This window comes from Nelumbo lutea, chromosome 2 (genome assembly GCF_056320005.1).
Source record: "Nelumbo lutea isolate HS-2025 chromosome 2, American lotus-T2T, whole genome shotgun sequence".
Classification (NCBI taxonomy): Eukaryota; Viridiplantae; Streptophyta; class Magnoliopsida; order Proteales; family Nelumbonaceae; genus Nelumbo; species Nelumbo lutea.
Window position 1 is genome coordinate 22515513 of NC_142685.1, and position 19265 is coordinate 22534777.

Below are 19265 nucleotides of genomic sequence, written 5' to 3' on the forward strand. Positions count from 1 at the left end.
CGGTTTGGAATTTCAATGGTTGAAGCCTCCAATTCTCCCAAATTGCTAGCTTGAGATACTCGAATAAGCCTTCTTCTCGTTGAAACTTGAATCAAATTGAAAATTGGAAAGCAGAGAGGATATGAGAGTATGATATATGAGAAGAGATTGAGAATTGTCAGGTTGTCTTTATTTCCTCTTTTATTTTGGACTTTATTTGTTTGCCAATTGCCAAACTAAACTCACTTTCTATTAGGTTTTTGTTTGTTTGTTTTATCAGTTTCTTTGTAAAAAGTGTCTTGGTAACCAAACTTTTCGAAGTGATAAAGTGATATTTCATTAGCTAAGAAAGGGTCAAATCAAGGAAAATAATGATGTCTAGTTGTCTATTAATTAGCTGAGCTCAAATTTTGCAGTTTGGAGGTGGCATGAACTCTCCATTGTATATACTACAGCGTTTTCAAGCCGTTGTTTACCTAGACGATTGAAACATTCGACCCAGTAACCATACAAACAAGCAAGAATTACATTTTACCCTTAATTCGTTCTTTAGCTAAAAACTATTAACTTGGTCAGCGGTTAATTTGATCCAAATAAAGGTTTTTGACCATTTTTATTTTAATTATTTGTTTTAAATTGAAACGGGCTATCTGTTCAAATTGGCCGATCGAATCATTGACCCAAAAAATGGTGATTAAAGCGGTTCTGGTTTCAAGTCAGTTTTTAAAACATTAATATATGGATATATCTTATAAAGCAGACACATGTCTTAGTTTCAATGTAAGTTATAAAAGTTACATCCAATCATCCAAATACTATACATTTAATACTTATACTAGTTATACTAGGCCATAACTGAGGTGGAGTGAAAGTTAAACAGCCCATAACACAACCATCAAGTATGCACCTCCCTTTGCTACAACCATTTTTCGCTCCACCAGACATTGACCTGCCCAACAGACTGATTCATCAAAAATAATGTTGGTTTACTACCTCACCACCTGTGTTATTGTTGGTTTTTTTTGGTACCACTGATGTTACCTGAAACATTGTAGGTAAATGATAAATATAAATCGGCATACAACTGTTATTAAGGCTGTTTAATGTAGGACCGAATCTAATAGATACATCAAAATAAACACATTAAATGAACATTTGATAAATATTTTGACATCTGTCATAAGTGGGTATTAATCTTTTTCATGAGATGAGGGTATGGGACTGATCATTGATGCTTACGGTCGAAATGTCGATTTGACATTTATTGCTTCACAGTGTAAAATATTATATGATATGACAATACATCTCTGTCACCAATCTGTATTAATGCACCCAAAGTTCAATTAAAATAAAACAAAATGCGGTGATGTTTATATAAAACTAGCTAGCTTGTACATCCGACTGAGTAGATTTCTTGTATATGAATGAAATCCATTAACTGTGCATCCTTTGCATATTATTCAAAGTATAGGACAGTCCTCTTAGAGAATTGCAAGGGCCCAATTAAAAATTAATGTTAAATTTTTTGCTCATGTAATAATTTTCAGACCACCCTGTAAAAGCAAGAACAAGTCAAAAAAAAAAAAAAGTTTTGTGCATATAATTGGATAAGGGGCTAAATTGCGGGTTGAAGATACTTATCACAAATAAAAGTGCACGAGATCCACATTTCTCTGTTTTGGTTTTTGGATTTTCACACCTCATGAGTTTGTTTCTTTTTGTACGATAGTGGGGAAATCTGGCACAATACAAGAGGAATGGTACTATAGCATATGTGGCATAAAGCAAGCATTTATCTTTCTTTTAGGGAAAGTGCCAATTACCCAAATTTTTATTTTGGGACAATCACCCCCTCCACCTTGGTCATGGTTCCCGATCATTTCACAGACAGCCGAAGCTTCAAGCAGCTTTCTAGTCTTGTGGACATGAATGTACTCCAATTCCTTTAGACCCACTACTAATGCACCTACCAATGCACCTCACAAGCCATGCCAACAATTTGGCCTACCACAAGTTCGTCAGACCCAACTGTTGCACCTAACTCAGCCACTACCCAGACGACAAGATTCGGCGGCACATCGGTGGTCTTAGCTGTGACATGATCAATAGGGTTCACGTTAAATGTCAAATCGACCAAACCAGCCTAACCCTACCCAAGTTGGTCAATTTCAGTTTGTATGAAAAAATAAACCGAAAACTCATATCGGTTTCAGTTTTCATGTATGAAAACCAAAGCCAAATCGAAACGAACGGATCCTATATTTTTAAGTAATTATTAATTATCCCTACCCTATATATTAAATGTTGATATATTTTATTTGTGTTTTGTTTGAACTTTAAAAAAATAGGTTATTTATGATAAAAACTAAAAACATAAAACCAAAACAAAGGCCAGGGAAAGCATTGCATCCCTGGCCAGAACAGCTATGGCTTCCCCAAAAGCCTTATGGTTGTTGGGCTTGCCTCATCTCAGATCACTGTTGTCCATGCAAGGGAGGTCATCGTGTATGAGTGACATGGTATGAATCATCTCAATTGCACACGCCACGGGAAGAGATAGAGATTCATCCCCTCCCACTAACTCACAGGATGTGATGCCAGGATGGGGCAGATGTGCTTCCCACCAATCAGCAATGAATACCTCATGGCCTCATGTATCTTGAGAGGATGTCTCAGAGGAACAACCTCCTCCATAGCCTTGTTAACCCTTTTAGCCTTTGTGGCCATGTAACACCGAGCCTGAGTGGTTCAGTGGCATGCTTGGACCATCAAGATGGCAGCTCCCAAATAGAGGAGAATTGCTGACAAAATTCCAATATATATATATATATATATATATATATATATATATATATATATATATATATATATATATATATTTTAGGTTATGGTGAGTGGAAAATAGCTAAAGTCCAGTTAAGAACCGTTTTTATATCTAGCAGTGTGTTGTGCTAAAAAGCCAAGTCTATAAAAAATGGTTTTCTAATAGAACCATCCAACTACAGAGCTGTTGGTATTGTCCATTATCCTATTCCTATGAGATAAGCCATAAGAGTCTCAAGCTCAACTCTCAAGAGTAAGTGAGTTGTAACAAATATATAGACTCGGGACTCGGCAACGTCAGGGGACTCAGGGCCAGCTAAAAGCGGCCAAGCCCAACTCCGGAAGTCCGAAGTCCAAACCAAAATAAAGCTAGAAAATAGCAATTAGCAAAAGCTCATACCAATACAAATCTTCTTCGAGTCCTACAGTCGTCTAGTATTGCAAGAAGAACGCACTTAGATCAGGTGTTGATTGTTTTTACTTTTTCTTTTTTCTACCTCCATGGCTCCACTCAATTGATCCATTCTACGAATATTTGTTGCTTCTCTTTTCTTGGTTTTAGACTAGGAGTTTGGGATACTGTCGATAGTTAGCGACTCACTCGCTTCTCGTTGTTGCCATCGGTGGTACCGTTGTGAGGGTGACCGGGGAGCTGGTGGTGGTTGTTTATGTCATCGTCGCAGTTGGAAGGAGGGTGGTACTGGTAGTTCATCCGAGCCATCCCTCAACTGCGTACAGAGAGCTTTGGCTCTATTTCATTTTCTTGAGAAAGAAGATGATGAATAATGTCTAAGGGTAAATTTGACATTTTCAAAAGTCTTAAATTGGACACGAGGTCATGTGATATACATAATTGATGGTCCATTAATGGTAGGTACTAGATTGTTGCAAAATGAAAGTTCGGGTACTAGATTGTCACGTTTTAAAATTCGAGTACTAAATTGGCACTTGGCCTAAAGTATAGGGTACCTATTGAGAATTTTCCCTTTCTTTTATAGTACCATTTTGTACTAGGCATGGCTCCCGTACTCAGCATGGGGCCACTAATATGAACTATTTTAAATTTTCAAAATTTTAAATCATTTATATTAAAAGTTTAGGTTATGTTTTTCATTTATTATTTTGATATATTTTTATTTGATTTAAGAGACTTACCATATTTTATCTAGTACTTCACCCTATGATGGGGCAGTCACACATATGTATAATTTTGGTTTCTACTCTTATTTTTTTGTTTTTATAGTAATGCTATTTTATTTGAGTTTTTTTTAGAAGATTTTATTTAAGTTTCACTATTTGTCTAATAATTATATTTACATTTGAAATTCAAATAAAACTAACTATTGAAATTGTAGACTGTAGACTAAAGCCGTTGTAGGCAGAAGTGATTGTAAATAACCATTTCTACATTTTTCTACATTTTTTAGGAATGAATGAGAATGGGAGCTTCCCACTTCCCATGTATTTCTAAAGAACTATTATTGAATGTATGACACCTGTCTTAGAGTGCCACATGTCTGAATTCAAAACTTTAAATATAGTTAAAAGAAATTTATGTATATGAGGAGTGGGTTTTCTTTTTGAAAACGTGAACAACTAATTTTTGAGATGCTTTTTCTAGAAAATTGAGGTTGCCACTTAAGTGATTAGCGGGGGGCTATGGTCCGAAGACCTTTAATATATATATATTAGATGTATCATCTATGAGAGGATATCAACAATTTTCAAAGATCAGACGACTTGATTTCCTTTTTTGGGTATGACATATTACAGATTAAAGGGTTAAGGGTTGGGGATAGGGGTGTTCACGGGTCGGGTTGGGTCAGTTTATTGGGGTTTTTCCAACTGACCCGACCTGGTCGAGTTACCTGAGGTGGAAACTAAAATTGACCCACTGATAGGCCAAACCTACCTAGTCGGTTTGAGTCGGGTTGGATTGGTTTGGGTCGGTTTCGGTTTTGCTTCTGTACAAAAGGATACCTAATTGAATTCTAATTGTAATTGCCTAATGGGTTGCCTATTTGGTGTAAAGGACTATAGAAAGTTTGAAACTAGGATAGATTGCCTATTCTAATTGTAATTGCCTAATGGGCCTTCTAGTTCTAGTAGAAAACTAGTTATAGTTAAGTAGGAAATTACTCAAACTAGGAACTACTAAACTAGTAAAAGACTAGTTCGGTTCGGGTCGGGTTGGTTTTGATTTTCACACAAAAAAACCAAAACCGACTTGATATATCGGTTTATATATTTGCCCAACCCGAAACCAACTGGTACTGATGAAAACCCAGCTGAATCGGATTGGGTCAGTCCGGATTGGTTGGTTTGATCGGGTTGGGCATTCTTATGAACAACCATAATTAGGGACAGATCAGGGTGCAAGTGAAGTGCACTAATCCATGGTTCAAAGTAGTGACACATATTTTACCAAAAAAAGGTAGTGACATATTCGATGCTCATTTTTTAGTGTCAAACATATTTTTAGGATAATACTATTAAAAAACTAAACTTATCCGTATTTCACATTTTGGTGGGTTTAAAATCCATTTGCATAATAGGATATATACATATAACCGATAATAGCGATATTTTGAACTTTGCACTAACCTTATCACAAAGAGTTTAGCGTTATATCTCACACATGAAAACTACCTTTACCAACAATTCAAGAATGTGAAAGTTGACAAACAAACACTTCATGCCAATTATGCCGAGAAAGCATGTGCTGTGACCATGGTGGCAGCATTCTGTTGGGACACAACATGGTTAGGTTAGTGATGGAATTAAATTCCAAACATCACTTGAAATGTTTCGGGTATGGCTTAAACGGTGTCATTCTCATGTAGGCGTTTGTCCTAAATTGCTATTTGATAGGCTTGTATATCTAATAAACATTTGTATTGGTTTATGTGTAAATTAATTGTTGGGAGAAGTTTTATTTTAACATTTTCTTCAATACAAAAGTGTTTATTTACTGTTTTGATTACGTGGTGCCTAATTGTCTACAAATACTAGAAAAAACATTTATCAACCATTTTTTTTCACTTTTGAAAACAAATTAAGTACAAATGTTTATTTAATAAATGGAAGCCATATCAAATACCCCCTTAATATCCATTGGGTTCCCATGTTTTATTATGTATTGGGTTGCAAGGGAATGCTGTTACTACGGTTGCAAGATATGCAAGTCAATTATGCCAATCAAGAAGGAACGTGTACCTGTGGAATAGAGGCATGTGAGTTTTAGGAATGATTCCAAACTTAGTTTGATAACAAACCAAAAAGAATGTGCCTTAAAACAAAAGGTAAATTGCTTAAATCTCCCTTGAAGTTTCTGGTTGTTGTCGAAACCTCCTCTGAAGTTTAGTAATTGTAATTACCTCATTTGAAATTTTTGACATTGTTGTAAGTAGATCCCCTTTGTTAGAATTATCTAAAAATAGGCATGAAAGCGTCCAAAATACCCATGTAGTTACTTTTGGTTAAAATGTTTATTTTTCACATTTTCTATTCATATTAATTGCTAGCCCAAGCCCTTCCATTTTTTTTTCTGAAATTGATTTATTTTTCAAAATTTCCCTTCATAAAAACCACTCAAATGTAAAGATGTAACTTTAAATTATCTATTATTTTGTTGCTTATAAAGTTTGTATTGTTTTTTTCTGTAGAAACCAGCTTCAATAGTAATTATATGGGTATTTTGGACATTTTAGTGCCTCTTATTAGAAAGTTCTGACAGCCTGTTTCATACCTATACTGAAAATGGTCTATAGCACTGGTAATAAACAAAACCAATGCTGTTTTAGAAAACAGCTTATGTGGCAGTACCGCTTCCAAAAAAAAAAAAAAACAAAAAGAGAAAATGATGTTTACAACTCAAACATGCCCAGCACCGATGCGTAACATCTACTACTTTTTTCTGTTTTGTTTTATTTCAAATTTTAAAGAGTAATGAAAGGGCAAAAACATCTTTTGATGAATTCTGTTAAATATAAACATAAATATATATATATATATACTGACCATTAGGTTTGAATGTTAGAATGTTTGGCGTGCAATGAAAAGAGAGTTGCAACTAGTATTAGAGACAACATTTCTCCCACCTAGCCCAATTAATTTGGGCCCCCAATAGAGAATTAGTCCCATACTTCCACTTCCCATTTGATTGGTGTCGTTTGTGGGCCATCACCAATCATAGAGGCCTTTCGGACAAATTACATTGGAAGCCTGGCCCACCCGATTATTTTATAAGTCACAATCTTTGGAAGAAATATCACCTTTCATGCTTAAATTATATAAAATTTGCTTATTATCCTATAATTTTGTCGCTATTTATATGGAGATGTAATTGTAACTTGTAAGCCAAGTTCACGTCCTATAAACCAACAAGTTCCCACCTAGCCCAATTAATTATTTGGGCCCCCAATAGAGAATTAGTCTCATACTTCTTGTTCCTAGTTGGTGGGTTTTTCGGATAAATTATGTTGGATACACGGCCCACCCAATTATTTTATAAGTTACAATCTTTGCAAGAAAATATCATTTTTCTTATTTTAAATTATAAGGAAATTGTCTAAAATTCATCCTGACTTTTCAGCATTTCTCTTAAACTTACTATAACTTTTTAAAACCTCCAAAAGTCTCATATCAATGAATTTTTTCTAAAACTCACCATCTATTAAAGGACGTTAGTGTTCATTGACATAAGTTGTCCACATCAGCATAAATACAATTTTATAATCAAGCTGCCCCTGAATGAGGATTCAGCCTTATTAAAGATATTTTTATGACTAAAATGCCCTTATGTGCCCGATTGCCTTGTACATTTAATGTAAAGCATCAGAAATTGCAGAAAAAACTTGGGAAATAATAAAATAATTAAATAAAAATACAAAAGTAAAACTGTAAAAAACATTAAAAATTGCACACAAGTCACAAATATATTTCAGCCAAAAATAAAAAATGCATAAAATGATTAAAAAATAAAAAAGATGTATTTCAACTAAAAAGGAAAAACATTGTAGAAAATAGGTACAGAAAATAAAAATTCACAAATATATTTCAACCAAAAAAACCAGAAAGTACAGAAAAATACATAAAATTATAAAAAACTAATTAAAAAATTATATGTTTCAACCAAAAACATACAAACAATAATTGTAGAAAATCATACCAATTTCCAAAACTAAAAAATCTAAAAGCAATATTTACAAAAATTACAAAAAATCATACCAATTTCAAAAAAATGGAAATTTCAAAGAACAATAAAAATTCAAAAATTGAAAATTGAAAATTCAAAATTCAAAAATATATATTTCGGTCAGGTTTCAACTAAAAACAAAATTAAAAAAAAAACGAAATTTTGATAAAAATATTTCAAAATTGCAGAGGACATAGAAGTTGCCTCCATTAATTAGTGCTGGCCATTCTTTGTGACCCTATAGACTAGCACAGGACAGTGCTGAAAAACCATAATCTTTGTCGGAAAGGTCTCTTTATCAAACGTCTTCCTTGTCGTCTTGTTGAGTCTCACATGGAGGGTTTTGGTTGTTGAATCTCTGTCATTGCTTTAATGTGGCTTCTCCTTGTCGTCTTCTCTACCATTGGACCAAATCTCAAGGTAAGTTCCTTGACAGAGAGAAAGGAGGCGGGGTTTTGAAGAGAAAGAGGATGACAACGCAGAGAAGAGGAGGTTTCCAAGAGGAAGAGGAATGAAGCAGACAAATAGAGAAGGGTCTCTGACCGCATGGACACTACCCCCTGGAACAATTAAGGGGCTCTAACCGCGGGCAATCATCACAGTGGGACGCGATTGAACTTCTCAAGCGAGGAACCGGGTAGCAGGGAATGGAGCAGACTAGCATAGAGAAAGAGATAGTCAAGGAACCCAATGCTACTAAACAATGACGAAGACGGCGCCATAAAGGCAACATTTCGGTCAGGATGGACTATTCTCAGTTCTTGATGCCACAGTTCCGGCCATGTTCCGGCCATGCCACGTCGCTGTAGTGGATCCGGACCCCTTCACAATTTCAGAATTTCTCTCAGAACGCTTCCATACGGAGAAAGAACAAGGAATTATAAATTTGTGGCAACTTTCTTCAGTGTACGCCGTCAACAGGTAACCAAAATCCAGAACTCTTTTACATGTTTTGTAACTTTTTCATTTATTCACGTCTTCTCGTCTCTTGCCGCTTAGTTGTCTTTGTTCTTTCCTTATCCTTCCTCTTCTGTTATGTTGGTATTTATTTACTTTGCACATGTCTAAAAAGTCATGATGAGTTTTAGAACAGTGTAAATTATAAAGGCCCCCTTATACTATGGGGTCAATGACAAAATCTCCTTATACTTTTCTTTTGTGACAAAGACCCCCTTTGGCCATTAAGTCAGATGACTAAACTTTTTCTATTTTCCTCTTCTTGCCCTTTTTTATCTTAAAACCTATTTAACCTATTTTTTTCCTTATTTTTGAGTTTCACTTCACATACCATGATTCCTCCTGATTGAAGCTGCCTGGACTAAAGACGGATTCCTCTCTCCTCCTCTGTTTTTTTTTTTTTTTTTTTTTTTTTTTATCACAAGAAGAGCACAACAAGAGAAAAACAATTGAAAAATAGGGAAAGAGTCCAAGCAGCTTCAGGTCAAGGCCATAATCATGGTATGTGAAGTGAAACTCAAAAAGAAGGAAAACAATAAGTTAAATAGGTTTTAAGAGAAAAAGAAAATAAAAAAAAAAGTTTAATGAACTATTTTGATAATTTAAAGCTTTTAGACATCTGATTTAACGACTAAGGGGGGTCTTTTTGTCTAATGACTAAAGTTCAAGGTGTCTTTCTCTCAAAAAAAAAAAAGTACGGGGAGACTTTATCTCTGACCCCATACTACAAGGGGTCTGTGTAACTTACGCTTTAGATAATTTCCTTAAATTATATAAAGTCAAAGCCCTTACGTGACAAATAAAAAATGTGTCAGCTATCTTCCCAAGCCTGCCTCTGATTGTCCGATAGACTAGTCCCATACCACCGAGCTCGTAAAAGGTCAAAACTTTGTCCGTAAAAACCATCTCTGGCTGATAGCTTCCTGTGCATGTGCTCCACACGTTATCATGGTGTAGGCTAAAGGAATTAGTGGCGAGCAAGAAAAACCGAAAAACACATCAAAATTGAACTAAGAATCCGGTTAATTTAACTGATGGGTTTGATTTCGATTTAGTTTTTTTAAAAACTTGAAGGTATTGATTTAGTTATGATTATATACATATATTTTATATATATTATATATAATTTATATTTTCTATATATTATAAATTAATAAATATGTATTATATCTAAATATATTTATAATATATAATATATTATTTATGGTGATTTGGGATGCATTTTATAGAGTGAATGATAAATTAGGTGGTGTGGATTCATTCACACTACACTAGCTAACACACCACACCACACTACCTAGGAAGGTGATATTCATTTATTAGGTGGATAAATAACTTTTTCACATAAAGGGAAAGTTGCCAACATTTGAATGGAAAAAAAAAATGTCCTTTTTAATAATGGACTTTTATGGCTAAAATGGTTATTGTCTTATTTACCCAAGAAATAAAAGAACATGGATAAATGCATTTACCTGGATAAGTATTTCCCATAAAAAACTTATCTAGATAATTGCATTTACCTAGGTAAATAACTTACCAAAAAACAAACGGGGCTTAAAGACAATTTTTAACAGTTGTCAAAATATTTATGAAGTGCTCGATGAGTGTGCTTCCTATGTTGTGCCTATTGGATCTCATCTCGGTAATGGAGCCCCAAAAAATGATCATTCGGTAATCATATATAATTTATCATTAGGACACCTCTATTCAGTCTTATTTTCTTTTCCAAACTAGTAGTGCCCCGTACGATCCATGGAATTTTGTCAAATGAAGTGAAGCAAAAGAAGCTATGACACATAATTGGGTCAAGGTGTTCAAAGTCCGATCTAACCATTATTTTTACAGCAGAGGTAAGTAATGATGTTTAGTTTCTCATTAGGACACCTCCATTCAGCCTTATTTTCTTTTCTGAACTAGCAGGGCCCGTATCAAGGTTTTTAAAGGTTGGTCGGATAGGGAACCATTTTAGGTTCGATTTGCAGGTTGAACGATCTGACTGTCTAGTCCGAATGGAAAACCCATTTTGACAAAATTTTAAAAAATAAAAAAAAAAATGGTTGAAAACCATTGTCTGGGTCAATAGTTTGATGGTTCGGTCGTTCGAGTCAATGATTCATTAATAAATTAATGATTTTTGGCTAAAAAGCAATTTTAAGATAAAACAGTCCCATTTTTCCAGTGTAAACCGGTTTTGAAAACACTGCCCCGTATAATATGCATAAATGAAGTTGAAGCAAAAGGAAGTAAGGAACTATACATGTAATTGAGATAATTTAACAATTGATATGGCATTAGATAGAATAAAACGAGATTGATGTAACCGTTGGGATAAGTTTGGATGATGATGAGTAATGTATTGCTTTAGTTGAAGCCGAGAGTTGAGACCAACTTATTACCTTTACAAAATTTATTTATTAGGTTAGATAAAAACAATGAAGTACATTACTCCAGGGATGCCTTGTCACATTCTATTTGTCTGAATTTACCTTCGCTCCTTAAATTTGGCACAGAAGTAGTGTCCATGAGGTCCAATTTCGTCCTCACAGAATTTGTTTTCATACTGGTGTTGAGAAGACGGTATGAGAATAGATTTTGTGAAGACGAAATCCAGATTCTTATAAAGCTTTCAAATAACAAACAAGTTGAGGGAGAAATAAAAAAAAAAAAGAACTTTATTCCTATTTGAATTCCAGTTGGGTGATGTCAAATGAATCATTAATTTAAAATAAAATTACTTTTTTATGTGTATATGTATTTGTGTAAATACATATTTTATCAATAAATAATATATAATTGTGTTTTATGTATGGTATATGTATTATTTTATATTTAATTTATATTTTTAAAAATTATTATTTGAAGCTAATAAAGTTTTTCTTTTTTACGAAAATAATAGGATAAGGTGCCTATGAAACCTTGGGATACAAATCTTAAAAAATTATCCAAAATAAAAAAATATTACCTCAATCAAACATCGAAGTGCAAAATTATAGTCTTCGAAAGTTTGTACATACTTTGAGTTTACAACCCACAACCCGGTGACCAGCTTGAATGGATCGATGGTTAAACCACCCAAATTAAACAGTTTCTGACCAAGTCAACATTTTCTAATTAAATGACAGATTTCAACATTACCAGACCTAAAATTATGACCAATTCAAACGGTTCAACTAACTGCTTCAACAACAGGTCGAAAATGTATTAATACACCTTCTATCATCAATTCACAATTCATTTCAACCAACGGTGTAAGGGCACAAAGTACTAACCTTATATGATAAGACACTCTTGCTTTAACTTTTATGCATGAAAATCTATGCAAGTATGGCATTATATATTGTCCTTTGTATATCTGTATCTATACTGCCTGTATAAAAAGTGCAAATGCTTTCGGACTTTTTTGAGTTTTTGTTTTTTTGGTAACTGAACTTTTTGTTGGATACAAGTTTTTTAAAACCGGGTGGGACAAGGAACTGTTTTGGGACCTGTTCTTGATTGATGGTTCGGTGGTTCAACCACCTAAGTCAGTAGATCATTGACCAAATCAATAGTTTTTAACCAAAAAGCAATTTTAGGGTGAAACAGAACGGATTACCCAATGGACTCCCAATTTTTCAGGTCTAACTGTCTCATCTGGTTCAGTTTTGAAAACCATGGTTGGATATATGAATTCCTTTCCGTCTTGTTAGTACTATTTAGCTCAATTTGAAAAGAGTATAAATACAAATTTGTAGAATACAAAACCTTATATTTTATTAGGGAATACAGCATTTCAAAATGTATTTATTACAACGTTAAAGATAATAAAATCTTGTTAGAATTTATATCAGTTCTCTTCTCTTAAAATTGCCAGAAAAGTGAAGGCATTAATATACAACTGGAATATTTCTTTCCGGAAAATTTATGCCCATTTTAAACATAGCCTCATGCACAACTTTGGGTTGAGTAAGTTGCCTAGCTGAACTGCTTTTAAAAGGTGGGCTTGACCAGGCTTAGCACCTATTATAAAGGGCATAGCTTGGGCTTGGGCCCTCCACCTTGGCCTACAATTTTAAATGTATTTTGTATACTATATATAATATTTTTGTATTATATAAAATATGTAATACTACACCAAGTATCAATTACCTATTTTTGTTGCATGGATTCTCGCAAGATACATAAATTATTATTATTATTATTATTATTATTATTATTGTAAGGATGTATAATTAAGGATAAAGATATAAAAATTAACATTAAGTTATTAAATTTAACTTTTATGACCTAAACTAAAATTGGGCTAAATATCCACTTCATAATAGTATTGAAGATGGATTATTGTCATATCATGTAAATTTAACACTTTTTTTTCTTCATGAGGCTACACAAAGAGGGGTAGCCCATCCCCTGAACAACCCATAATCCACAAACCCTAGTGCAGGCAAGATTCTATCCCAAATCTTTGCTACAACCATTAAGAGGCGTTATCAATCAGCCAGTTGGCACCTTGCCTAAATTCACCACATTCAATGCTTGTACACATTTACTAGTATTGTTGAAAGGCTTGATTGTCTATACATGTGGGTCAGTAGGTGTGTGTTTGTGAAGTTTAGGTTCCAAATGATGGTGAATACATAATCGTAAAGAGGTGTAATCTTCTATTTAGTATAGATTTTTTTTTTTTTGTAATAAAATTATCTATAATTTATAATGTTCTACTACAATGTCACCATTTGAGTATAGTTTTGGATAGGGCTGTAATTGGATCGGACTTGGATAGGATGCAACAAAATCTACATCCGATTTGATTACTGAATCTACATCTACATCTGATCTGAAATTCGATTGGATTTAAAGACTTATATTTGAATTCAAATCCTAACAGACTCGGATCAGATATGGATTTAATCCAATTCTGCTATAAAATTTCTAAAATACCAAAAAAATAAAAAGTACATTTATTTTTCAACTTCTATATATAATAAATTAAGATAAATATAACATACTAAATTTATTATACATATAAATTCATATATAATATAATATATAGAATATATTTTTACAATTTTAAATATAATTATATAAAATTTATATATAAAAATTAATAAATATTATAAGATTTTCAGGTATCATTCACAGGCCTAGTTTTGGACCATGGCCAGATATTTTTAGGGTTTCACCACTCGTTAATACTTGATCTCCTTTTGCTGAATTTGTTTGTAGCATGGATGAAAAACAACGCGCTCTCGATAAAATTGAAACATCTCAGGAAGAAAATCCTCCTATCCTTCTATGTTGAACCAAACAAACCTTAACTAATTAAAAAAAAAGGCAAAGTTTTATGGAAGGGTGTCTAATTGTTGTATAGCCATATAGGAAAGCGTCTGCGCTGTGTTCAGCTGGATTGGCCTATTCATGCCTAATAGGGCTTGGGCGACCAGACGGTCCAGCCCGGCCAAGCTGAAGTATTGCTCCTACATCCTTGTAGGAGCAAGCCCATTCTGATCTTTCTCTAGTGGGCCCTTGGAAAGATGCTGGACCAAGCCCATTGATACATTCTTCACATGGGCCAAAATCTCTCTCTTCCTATATGAATATGATACACACAGGAATCTCGGAACTCGGAAGCTCCCTCCGCGGATCAACGCAAGATGGTTCACCTTCATCATCTCCTCACGCTCGGCAGCGGCCGCAGCACCACCGTGGCTCCCAAAGGGCTCATCCTCTCCTCCCATATTCCGCTAAACCATCGATTCAAATTTCTTGCCTTCTCTCGCCCTCCCTGTTCGGCAAAATTCCCCAGAAATAATGATATGGTTCTTCTTTCCACCGCTCGGTGTCGGCACATTTGCAAGATGAACGGCTCAGGTACTTCCTCTCACTCTCTTCTGTCTTTGATTTGAAGCTTAGTTTGTTCTGGTATATTGGGTTTGATCAGAATGAAGAAGATTTGTTCTGTAGAAGTTGAATTATCATGTGAAAGAATGAACTGGGTATTATTAGGTCTTGCATTGGTTGAGGAACTCGAATCTCCCAAATGAGTTATCTTTAGGGTTAAAAGTTTAAACCACAAAAGAGAATTTAATTGAGCGTCAAAAAAAGCTTCTACGATGATGGGGATTTCTTGTTGGAAGTTGCCAAATTAGTCCATTTGAATGAGTTAGTACTTAGTAGAGTACTACAATAGCCCCAATATGTTCCTGTTTAGCCCATTCTGAGGAATCACTAATGGCTTAATTTTGAGATTCTGCAAGTTTGTCTTTGTTTGTTTGAGGTCAAAAGGTGTAATTTTATCGTCCAAGTTAAAAGAAACGGTGATGCTTTTATTAGATATGATATCGGAGCTGGAATTAGGGAGGCCTGAGGAGAAACGGAAACGGGAAAAGCGTGTTAATGGGATATTCTGGATCCTACTTCTTAACCTTGGGATTTTTGCAGCAGATCACTGGCTTCAGGTAAATATGTTGCGTAATTGTGTTAAGCTCTTTAAGTTTTACATATCAACAAGGCCTTGGTTTGGAAGTAATTGGAGGGATCTTTTCTCTTCTGTTGATTTCTTCTGGTTTTATTCCTTCTATGTGAATTTGGTATCATTAATGTAGTGGGGGAAGAATGAAGTGCAACGCTAGCAATAATGTCTTCATTTGAAGTTTTAATAAGTTTATAGTTGTGTAATGTGGGACCTTGAGTCAGTAATTCTCTCAAATATGAATGTTAGAGCTAGAAGGACTATTATTTCCATAGAGAAGTGTATGATGATCAAATGAACATATAGAAGATGCCAAGTACTAGTTGTAAAAGGAAAACTGATGCAAGTCAAGGTTTTGCAGATTCGGGGGATTAAAGCATTGTACTTCTACCACAATGGACCTGAATGGTACCAGTTTGTGACATCAACGTTTTGCCATGCTAATTGGTGAGATGGAGGATCTTAGTTATATAATTAAAAGTTCATGATCTGTAATCATGTGTGCTATCACAGAATGACTTTATCCTCATAAAATTTTGACTGTAGGATTTATACTCTTGCAAATAAATCTTGACAGGAACCATCTTTCTAGCAACCTATTCTTTTTGTACATTTTTGGTAAGGCTTCCATTTTTTCATTTTGTTTCGTGGAAGTTTATTGACAGGCATTTGATTTTAGTATATAATATTTACAATATTTTCATTGTGTTCTATTCTTTCTCCTACAGGGAAGCTTATTGAGGAGGAGGAAGGAAACTTTGCATTATGGATTTCTTATATTCTAACAGGTGCTGGAGCAAACCTTGTTTCCTGGTTAGTTCTTCCAAGAAATGCAGTTTCAATTGGAGCCTCTGGTGCAGTTTTTGGACTCTTTGCTATTAGTGTCCTTGTCAAGGTTGGTCAATTCTTACTACCGAAAAACATAATCAGGAGAAAGGACTAAAGATTTACTTTTTAACTACCTACAATATTTCTTACAGATATCCTGGGACTGGAGGAAGATCCTTGAAGTGCTTATACTGGGCCAATTTGTTATAGAGAAGGTGAAGAATACAATTCCTATTAGAAATTAATAATTCAATATTGCAAGGGATAAAAACATGCTTTAGGGTGTAATTGCCTTCTGACTTGCACATTACCTACAATGTGAAATGGTGGAAAATTACATGCATCTTTGATATGCAAGAAAAACATTCAAAAAGCCAAACTTCATTTTCCATTCTTTCATTCCTTGGTGTGGATTGAATAGTTAAAAGACTTTCATCAATACTGAATTTGAATTTGACCAATTTAAATTGATATCAGGCCTCAAAACAATATGAAAAATCATTTGCCAAGCAACTAAGTTGAAGTTTTTTTTTTTTTTTTCCTTTCTTTTGTGTGTGCATGCAAAATTTAAATAGAAATTTCAACCATATCTAACAAACTTACTCTTTTGGAAATATGGTTAATGGTTTCAAGGATACGAAAACAATCTTCTTAGTATTAGCCATCCTCAAAATAATTTTGGTCCTCCAGGATTTTGTTTCCGCTGAACTAAAAAAAACTCAAGTATCATTGAGCCATGCTTGACCCATAGGTGACTGACTAAACCTGATTAACTTGCCCTCCACTGTTGCTTTTGGCCTTCAGTTTGGGCCTGGATCAGGATTTACTTTTCATTCTTCTCATGCCAAATTATCAACTTAAATTGAATTGCAAGATTTGAGGATTGAGCATCTGGATTCATGTCATGCAGAACCATACCAGCTACAACCTGTACAGAAAATTGGGTTCGTGTTTATTGAGAAATTTATTTCAGTTCTCTTATATCCTTCGGGTCCTATATCATCATCACCATCAATCTAAGCCTTATCCCAACTATATGGGGCTGGCTACATGAATCCTGTTTTGCCATTACTACTTCAAACCATGCCATTTTTTGTCTGCCCCTGGCCCTTCTAGTCCCTTTGGGTTCTATATGTTGGATTGCAGTATTGTTAACTTAAAATTATTGCTTCTAATCTATGTTGATCAACTTTTTCTATTGTCATCAATGGTAATTAGGTGATGGAAGCAGCACAAGCTTCAACTGGAATGTCAGGCAGTTTTAGCGGGGGTTACATGCAGAATGTCAACCACATTGCTCATCTTTCTGGTGCTCTGGTTGGTGTAGCTTTGGTGTGGCTCCTCAGCAGGGTTCCTTCTCAACCTCCTGATCAAAAAGTACCACATTTGAATGGAAGAACAGACAAAAAAACATGATAAATGGGTCATAGCTTTGCCAACCAAGGGAGCATACTAGATTTTATTGTACAAACTCTCAGTTTGCTATATTTTTTGTTGTTAACGTGTAAGGCTTGAAGAAATTCTGAAGCTGGTGTGTAGAAATTACACCAGGAAGAAATTGAGAAGAAAAACCCTTGTAAATTACAGTCCATATTTAGCATATTTGCACGACATTACTTCTGATTTGAAGGATCAATTGATTATAGTACTTGATGTTAGAATAGCAATTTTTGTTATCTTGGAAATCTGACGATGTGCCATTGTCCCATTAATGAATCGCTATCACTTAGTGTAGCTCTAGTTTCATTCAGTGCCCATAAAGGCAGCACCTTACAGTTGTGAAAGTGAATCAAAAGATCTAGCCATCCCAATTAAGTTTTATGGACAAATTCATCAACCTTCATTTTGAGTCCATCTCTCTCATCCGGCTGTGCATCTAGCATCCATCTATGTTCCACTGAAAAACAAAAATCCCCCAAAATGCTACTTTGACCTTTTAAAAATTAAAATCAATCAGCACCAGGAAGGTCGGGAAAGTTAGGAGGTTCTAAAGATTCTAACATGAAAAATGATAAGATTACTCCCTCGTGGATTTTTGGCCTTGTGGCAGTAAACATTTGGAAGGTCAAATCAAAATTTGGAGAAACTCTGTAAACGTGCAATGTGTAAAATAGCACTTTGTTTAGCTTCAAAATGAAGAACATTTGGAGAACCCAAAGTTCTTACCAAGTTAACAATTGAAGGTGGCCTATAATCTGAATACACATACCTAACCTGGCTTCAGATCATTCTGGACAAAAGGGTTTCAATGTCAACACCTGTCAGGTTGTCCAAAGCCTCAACCCAATATAGGGTTCACTTCAGATTGGGATTCATTCAATTATTTATGTCTAGATCATGGGGCTCAGTTGAGCATGGACCAAGGACCATCTCCCTTGAGATCCTACCTCTAAACATTTATTTAAACCCCAGACGAAGGGCCTATTTGGTGCGTTTTTTTTTGGAAAGATCTTCTGGTAATTCTGACAAGCAAAAAATGCATTGAGCTTTTGCATGAAGATTTGAGCAGTCTGAAATACATTTGACAGATGTTCGTCTTTCCGTGTGAGATTAAAATGTAAAAGATGCAAGAACCTTCATTTGGAATTTTCCGAAATCATCTCAAAATGGGCTTCTTGTGTCTTTTCGACGTTCCGTCTTTTGATGATTAGATTTTCTGCATATCAAACGGAAATAAATCAAAAATCCATCTTCGCAGCTTGTAAACAACCGAAATAACGCACAGAAAGACACACCAAACGGGCCCAAAGATTCAAGCTAATTTTGGCAATCAAAAACAATTTATATGGAGCATCCTAATTGTGCATTCCCCTATTACAAAAAGTGAAACAAATGGGCTCTGTTGGACCAGTTCTGTCCCAACTGTTTTCCCTTTTCTACGAAACAAGGCAGCTTTGGCTACATCAGCTCCAGAATTTGACTCTCTCTAGTTTCTATATTCATGCCTTATCTTTTTGTTTGTCAAACTTCCTGAATTTCAAATTATTGTACGATAATATGGTTAATAGTTAATACGATGAAACCAACTCG

The 19265-nt window shown here is 34.7% G+C and overlaps 1 protein-coding gene across 2 annotated transcripts; it reads left to right on the forward strand.

Moving 5' to 3' along the window:
* Positions 1 to 8334: 8334 nt before the first annotated feature.
* Positions 8335 to 17902, forward strand: LOC148869153 (Rhomboid-related intramembrane serine protease family protein). 2 transcript variants are annotated; one of them, XM_088972968.1, is made up of 8 exons: positions 8335 to 8920; positions 14315 to 14806; positions 15269 to 15393; positions 15769 to 15854; positions 15985 to 16025; positions 16136 to 16302; positions 16388 to 16450; positions 17454 to 17902. In XM_088972968.1, the coding sequence occupies exons 2-8, from the start codon at positions 14590 to 14592 to the stop codon at positions 17649 to 17651; spliced, it is 897 nt and encodes a 298-aa protein (XP_088829094.1). In that variant the 5' UTR covers positions 8335 to 8920; positions 14315 to 14589; the 3' UTR covers positions 17652 to 17902. The 2 variants fall into 2 exon arrangements, with proteins under 2 accessions (XP_088829094.1, XP_088829095.1); XM_088972969.1 differs by having other exon boundaries at positions 8439 to 8920; positions 14307 to 14806.
* The last annotated feature ends 1363 nt before the right edge of the window (positions 17903 to 19265 follow it).